This window comes from Chaetura pelagica, unplaced genomic scaffold (assembly GCF_000747805.2).
Source record: "Chaetura pelagica isolate M959 unplaced genomic scaffold, ChaPel_1.0 scaffold213, whole genome shotgun sequence".
Lineage (NCBI taxonomy): Eukaryota > Metazoa > Chordata > Aves > Apodiformes > Apodidae > Chaetura > Chaetura pelagica.
Window position 1 is genome coordinate 814,932 of NW_009952597.1, and position 7,621 is coordinate 822,552.

The window sequence follows — 7,621 nt, forward strand, 5'->3', positions numbered from 1 at the left end:
GGGGGGAAGCTAAGGGAGCCGATGGTCTTTGCGTTCTGGTAAAAACTGTGCTTTCAGCAGCTTCAAACATCACCACTTGCGGAGCCGGGCGGCCCATTGCTGGCCCCAGCCAGCAGCAACCGGCCCAAGGGTTAAAGTCTGAGCAACTGAGCAAACAAGGTGGCTCCTCCTTCCTCCAAACGAGGCAGGGCCCTGTACCCAGGGCTGCGGCCAAAGGCCAGGAAGGAAAATCATAAATTCTTAATACAAGGCCGCAGCTTCTTAGACAACGGATCCTGTGAGGGCAGGCTGAGCCCACCATGGATCTCCTGCCCCACTTTTCTGCTGTCACTTGGCTGCTCCTCGCCGTGTTTCTCTGCCTCCTGCTGCTGTGAGTAGTGGCCTGGGCAGCTGGGGAGGGGGGAGTCCCCAAGGGCCTTAATTCCTGTTAAATAAGCCATCCTCGGTCTCCCTGTCAAGGCGAGGGCTGGTGAGGAAGGGGCTGCAAGCCTCCCCCCGGGCCTGCTGAGGGGAATGGGGAAGCTGAGCAAGAGGGACTTGCTAAGAAGCTTGTTTGTTTTGGTTTAGTTTTTGTTGCTTCTCTCAGCAGGTGCAAAAGCGAAGCAACTGCCCTTCAGGGGGAAGGGTGTGCCCCTGGGAGCAGGGCAGGGGGGGTGTCCGTGCCCATGCCACCAGAAGCCCTCGTTTAAATAGTTATGTTGACAAAATTGGCCTTTTTTTCTTGTGTCACTCGGAAGCTGCAGTGAGCTATACCACCCAGAACTTAGTGTTGCAGTTATAAGTTATGTCTCTGCTCAGCTGCTGTGGCTCGACCACCTGAGCATCACAGTAGGTCTTGGTAGATGCACAAGGGCAGCTCTCAGTTGGAGAACTTAATCCCTGTGAGACCTTCCACCAGTCACCTGAGTCACTGATCTCTCATCTGGGAGACTAACTGAGGGTCCCAAATAAAAACCTGAGGTGCCCAGGTGTCCTGTGTTTGCCTAGGCTGGGCTGCAGCTCCTTTCAACCCTTGTCCTGTGCCAAAATGTGTCCTGAATTATCCTGTACCCCAAGTGATCCTGCATTTATTGCAGGAAGAGAGTATCCTCAGCATGTCTGCTGCTCTGGTCCAGAATTTTGGCTTTCTTTGGATGGCAGGAACCAACTGTTTAAGGTGTTCGCTGTGCTCGGGTTGAAGAACCTTCTCTTTTCATTAGATAAATGTATCTCACGTGGTCTTTGCTTGGCAGGTATGGGATATGGCCCTTCAGGACCTTCAAGAAGCTGGGCATTGCTGGGCCACAACCTGTGCCATTTTTCGGAACTTTCCTGGAATACCGGCGTGTGAGTACTGGCAGCTGCTACTCTATAGTTGTCTTAGGTTCTTATTTTTCCCCATCTTTTGTGTATCTTTCCCCTGCCCTTGATTCAGTTGGATGGAAATTATGCTTTCAGATAGGACAGAGAACACAGAAATTACTTTTAGAGTCTGCTTGACCCGAATGAGGTATGCTGTGTGTTTCAGCCCCTTTGTTTCCAACAGAACTTTAGCTCCTGGGAAGCAGGTAGAAATCCAGGGAGAGAGTAATAATTTAAATTACAAAGAAAAAAAAATACCAGAGAGATGTCTAAGACTGCTGATTTCTGAGAACTGTATGTTTCTTTGTGCTTTGGTCATCCCTATGAAGAGGCTGAATTAGCCCCAGCAGTGGCCCATCAAGCCACTTGCTGTTAGGCTATCCTGAAACTAAGCCAAAGAGGTCTCTAAATAAAATTAAATTACCTGAAGGGGGCCTACAAGAAAGCTGGGGAGAGACTTTTTATAAGGACATGGAGTGACAGGACAAGGGGTAATGGTTTTTAACTGGAAGAAGGTAGATTTAGGTTAGACATTAGGAAGAAATTCTTTAGTGTGAGGTTGTTGAGGCACTGGAACAGGTTGCCCAGGAAAGCTGTGGAGACCCCATCCTTGGAAGTGTTCAAGGCCAGATTGGATGGGGCTTGGAGCAACCTGGTCTGGTGAGAGGTGTCCCCGCCCATGCAGGGGGAAACCTTTCTATGATGAAGTTACCAAACCTTACCAGCTAACTAGGTGGCAGCTGGTCCCTGGTAACTGACTGCAAATGCAGAACAAAATGTATTAGTTTTAATTAAAGAAGTTGTTCTGATTTGGGCTGGGATAAAGAAAATTTCCTTCTTAGTAGTTAGAAAAGCATTGTGCTTTGGTTAAGTGTGGGATTTAGCATGAGAAGCATGTTGATAATACACTTATACTCTTAGTTGTTGCTGAGAAATCAAGGGCTTTTCAACTTCCCGTGCTTTGCTCCTGTGTGGGTGCACAAGAAGCTGGGAGAACAATGGATCCAAATTGGCAGCGTTGGGATATTCCAGATCATGCAACAAGACAAGGGCTGGCTGGGAAGTCTGTCTCTTCTGGGGTTGGGGTTTTGGGAATTCTATCCTCCAGGATTGCTAGCCAGGGATGGACTGAGCATTGCTCAGCCTGAGGTGAGCAGTTGCACTGTGCATCACTTCTTTGTATATTCTATTATTTTTATTGTCTTATATTTCAATTATTAAATTGTTTTTATCTCAACCCACAAGTGTCTCTGCCCTTCTTATTCTTGCCCCTACTCCCCAGGGGGGACAGGGGACAGTGGCTGTGTGGTATTGAGCTGCTTGCTGGGTCAGACCACAGCAGAGATGGTTTGGCTGATGTTTGCAGGGCTTACAACATGCATGTGGTCTCTAATGGTTTAGTTGTTGCATGGTGAGTGTTCTGTGTCCCATAAGTTTCATCCTTACACGTAACATCAGTTAAAACCGTAATGGAAACAAAGCAAAACAAAAAAGCCATCAGCACTCTGGTTCAGTAACTGCAGCACAAGATCTCATGAGAGCAAAGCAGTAGCAGCTCTGACTTGTTGAGCTGAAGATGAAAGGACACCCTGGGATCTAGTTCTGCCTGCTAACTCTGCTCATGGTAAAAGTGTGTACCCTCTCCTACCTTGTTTTCATTATATTTTTAGCTCAGGTGGGCTAGCAGAAGTTGAAAGTGCTTCTTTTTTTTTTCCTCTCTGCTCTCTTTTTTCCCTCCAGTACAAATGTCACCTAAGTGTCTACATGACTTTTACGAGCTACCATGCATCCCCCAACCTCTGCCACTTACAATGGGTCTGTGGGATGCACTGTGCTGTCAGCTGTGACTTGCTTTGATCACTCTTAGCCGGCAAACTGTTCATTTCTCCTTTCTTCTTTTGCAGGGACTCCGGGATTTTGATCAGATGTGCTTTGAAAAATATGGGAGAATCTGGGGGTGAGTTTCTTTCCGCAGAACAAAACAGCCTGTTTGGGGTGCTTTGCAGCCCCAGAAAAGAGTGGTAAAGGGTACATTGCACCCATGTATCAGCACTGTAATTCCACCGGTGATAGCTTGGGAAAATCCAGGTTCACTACTTCTCTCCCGCTGAGATTTCAGTACAGTGCAGGGCTGGGATGGTGGCAGCCAGGCTGGGGGATAATTTTTTTTTAATAAGCTTTGAAAAGAACCTTTTTTCTTTTCCCTTTTGGGAGCATTAAAACCTAAAGAGCAGTGTTAGTGACCTGGGGCCGGGAGAGTTTGCACCACAGAGAGCCCAGGGAGCTCCCCTCGTCCTCCAACACCCGCCAAATCAGCACAGCAATACCTTTATCTCTTAGCTCCAGATCCATTAGGGAGGGAAGGCACCAACCACTTCCCAGCCATGCTGCCTGCCCAGAAAACTCCACTGCTTGGTGTTAAACTGAGCCTCATGCTTTTGAAGCTGCTCTTCTGTCTGTCTTGAGCAGAAAGCAAGCTGCAGGCTGCCACTGTGTTTTTCATCTTGCTCCCTGCTTCTCCCAGGGCTGGGGCACAAGTTACCTTTCAACCTGCCTCTCTGCTCCCTGCACACTGCTGGTTTTGTGCAGGGGCCTCTTATCATACTTCTATTGAGAACCTCTCAAACTGAGGCAAAAAACGTTGCTCAGAAAAATCCCAGGAGGCCTCATGAAACCTAGCACGTTTTTTTGAAAGATAAAATGTTCTGAAACCTCTTGGAAGACAGCAGCTTCCCTCAGCTGTGGCTCAAGGCTCCCTGCCCTTTAGCCCACGCCATGGCTTTTAAGTTTTTCTGTCTCTGTTTATTGGAAAATGGAGGAGACAGATGAGTTTTCCCCTCTCATTGCCTTGTAGGCCAAACAGGAAAATCTCTTTACCCCATAGGTAGGCTATTTGGTGTGGATTTATTGACTCTAGCTTCCAGCTGTGGAAACAGAGCTCAGGCAGCCCAAGTGCAGGGGATCAGTGTTGTGGCAAAAAGCTGCCTTTTATCTAAACCCACACTGCCTTGGCAACTCTTTCATACCACAGATGATGACTAGAAATGCTCATGCTGTCCGTGCTTGGCATTTTATTTTCCTTTGTCCCACTTTACTACATAATAAACCAGTTTCAGCCTCATCCCTTTGGCTGTTTTGTCAAAGGGGACTCAGCTGGTCCAACCCCTTTGGGCTTCAGCAGAGTGCATGGCTCTGGCCACAGACAAAGGAGGCTGCTTTTCTCCAGCTGACCAGGAGCTATGGACTGATTGTGAGTTTCTCTTGGCTTAGGATTTATGATGGCAGGCAGCCTGTGATGGCTGTTTTGGACCCCACCCTCATCAAAACCATCCTGGTGAAAGAGTGCTATGGCATTTTTACCAACCGCCGGGTAGGTGTCTAATCCCCTGCTTTGCTCTCCAGCACAAAGCACGTGCAGCAAGAAAGAAATAGCTTCTTCCTGGGTTCTGTTCTTCTCTGAGCCCTTCAGGAAGTAGTTGCTCTCTGTTGTGCCCCAGTTTATTGATGATGCCAATAGTACTAACAACAACTCTGCTGGAAGCATGGAGGCCACTGTGGCTGAGACACTGGGACATCAGCCCGGATGTGCCCTGTGGCTGGTACCATTTATGACTCCTAACACTTTTGTTTCCATTTCTGTTGTTGGCTGGTTGAGGTAGAGCCAATATGACTTGAGGGGCCAAGTCAGCATTCTGTGGTGGGGTTGGTTTTTTCTTATTGCATTTCTGTCACATGGAAGAGAGTGGAAACCTTCCCCCATCTCCTTGTATAACCCTGTCCGTTTTTGCTGCAATGTTCTCCCTGTGCAGAACTTTGGTCTGAATGGGATCCTGGAGTCAGCCCTCAACGTGGCTGAAGATGATCAGTGGAAAAGGATCCGTACTGTGCTGTCTCCAACCTTCACCAGTGGGAGGCTGAAGGAGGTAAAGCAGAGACCACTGGTTCTTTGCATCAATGGCTGGAGCAGTACTGGGCTATTTCTGAGAACAGACCTTCCCTTCAAATGGGGAAGTCACCCCCTTTGTCAAGACCACATCCAGTAGCACCTGCATTGTTGGGTGCAGTTCAGCAACGTGGTGGCTGCCTGCCGTCATGGGGAGACAGTCAGGGGAAGGGTTTGGGGGGAGAAATGGCACACAGGGTGTTGCAAGCTGAGGAGGCTGTTGGCCCTGTGACCTCTAGTTTCTTCTTGCTAAGTGCATCAGCCAAACCATGGGTACCCATTTTCCATGTGCTCAGGAGCCATGTTGGAGTGGATGTTTAGCTGGAGTGTGAGCTAGATGTGAATTCTGGGAGAAGAACCTTACTCCATCATAGTCATATGAACTCTGTGGACTGGTTATTTATTAAAGATGAGAGAATGCAATGTCTGAGGCTTGGAAATAGTACCCTTCCTTGCCTGCCCTTCCTCCATGAGCCAAAGCTTTGGGAAGTTGCAGATGGCATTGTGGGACTGTCCAGCCTTGGTGGAGGTGAAAGAGTCAACAATGCTTTTTGCTTTTTGGTTTGCATTTCAGATGTTCCATATCATTAATCTTTATGGTGAAAAATTAGTGAAGAACATTGAGAAGAAAGTGGCTAACGATGAGTCCCTGAACATGAAGGAGTGAGTAACTGTGTGGAGCTGACAGAGAAAATTTGTGTTCAGTGTGGGGAAGAGGCAGTTTTGGAGAGCCTTTTCCATGCTGCAGCATAGATCCCTTATCAACTATGGATACAAACTTCACAGTGGTTTCGGACATGGTGTGTTCCTCAGTGATGGGCTTGCTGTGTTCTGCTCTAATGGAGTATCAGTGTTCTCTTCCCTGTTCCATTTCACTGAGGATGGATTTCAAGGAAGCTGTAGGGCCCATTCCAGAAGCCCTGCAAGATGTGGTAAATTTAGATGTCATATTTACAATCTTTTTTACAGATGGAAATCAGAATACAGTCTTTCTTACCCCAGACTGCAGTTCACTGCTTTCCAACTACAGCCTAGGTTTTTGATGCTGAGAATAAATAGGGGGTGAATGTAGCTGGGGAAACCAATGATGGCTCCTGCCAAATCAGATCAGGACCTACTGTGTTAGGAGACTGCACAGAGTTCTTGGTTAAAAGGAATTCCCTGTCCCCAGCATTGTTCCTAGTTGGGCTGTTACTTACTACTCTGGTTGTGTTCATCCCATTCACTCTCTCTTCTTCTCCACCTAGCATTTTTGGAGCCTACAGCATGGATGTGGTGACCAGCACTTCTTTCAGTGTGAATATTGACTCCCTGAACAACCCCACTGACCCCTTTGTCACCAACATTAAGAAATTTCTCAAATTCAGTTTCCTGAGCCCCATTTTCATGTTCTTAGGTATGACACACACATCTCATGCAACCCTAAATTTACATCAAAGGGGGTGACCACCTGCCTTTCCTGGTAGCTCCCTTAGTAGCTTTGAGTCCTCTTTGCCATATGGGAGATGCTCTGCACTTTGCAGGATTAGATTCACCCTGGCAGACCCGTGGGAATAGTTCCTCAGGGAAACCAGTCAAGGTTTTTTTAGCACATGTGGGTCTTTGCAGCACCCTCCTAGAAACAGAGACCCTGTTTGCAGAGATGTGATGGAGAACTTCTCTGTGACAGAGAGCTACACTTGATATGGCCTTATGGCCATATAGTGATAGACGGAGGGGAAACTCAGTTGCTGTGGCATGCCAGCCATGCTTAGGTCAAAATAGAGCTGAAGGCAACAAAAAGCAATTTACCCCTCTTCTTCCTATTCTTTGTGCCGCTTTCTTGGTCCTTGGGCCCCTTTGAGATATAATATGTTGTTCTTTTTCTCTTGTTTTAGTTTTGTTCCCCTTCATTACCCCAGTGCTGGAGAAGATGAATGTCACTTTTTTACCCTCAGAGGTCATGGTGTTCTTCAAGAATGTCTTCCAAAAAATGAGGGAGGAACGAGACAAGGGCAGCAGCATGGTGAGTCCAGCCCAGGTGGCCTTTTGTGTCTTCACTGTGCTGGCCTTCTGAGTGCAGAGGAGGGACCTGGTGGAGATCATAGAAGGTCTCCAGGCTGAACTGCAAAATGCACTGAGGCCTACCACTAGGGATGTAAATGGAGCAAGTGCCTGAGCAAGGACAAAGTTTGCCTCCTTCCTCTACCCACATCTTCTCTGACTGCTTCTGTTTCTCCCCAGGATCGGGTTGATTTTCTTCAACTCATGATTGAGTCTCAGAACTCACATGACAGCTCCAAGTCTGCGGAGACCAACTTGGACAAATGTAGGTCTTGAATTCTGTCCTACTCTCAG

The 7,621-nt window shown here is 47.6% G+C and overlaps 1 protein-coding gene across 1 annotated transcript in view; it reads left to right on the plus strand.

Moving 5' to 3' along the window:
* Positions 1–299: 299 nt before the first annotated feature.
* The window catches only part of LOC104385248 (cytochrome P450 3A12-like), a 12,711-nt gene continuing 5,389 nt past the window's right edge, over positions 300–7,621 (plus strand). The window contains exons 1-9 of the mRNA XM_009993681.1: positions 300–370; positions 1,233–1,326; positions 3,246–3,298; positions 4,612–4,711; positions 5,151–5,264; positions 5,859–5,947; positions 6,532–6,680; positions 7,162–7,289; positions 7,508–7,592. Of these exons, the coding sequence (XP_009991983.1) occupies positions 300–370; positions 1,233–1,326; positions 3,246–3,298; positions 4,612–4,711; positions 5,151–5,264; positions 5,859–5,947; positions 6,532–6,680; positions 7,162–7,289; positions 7,508–7,592 (883 nt within the window). The remainder of the gene's footprint in view (positions 371–1,232; positions 1,327–3,245; positions 3,299–4,611; positions 4,712–5,150; positions 5,265–5,858; positions 5,948–6,531; positions 6,681–7,161; positions 7,290–7,507; positions 7,593–7,621) is intronic.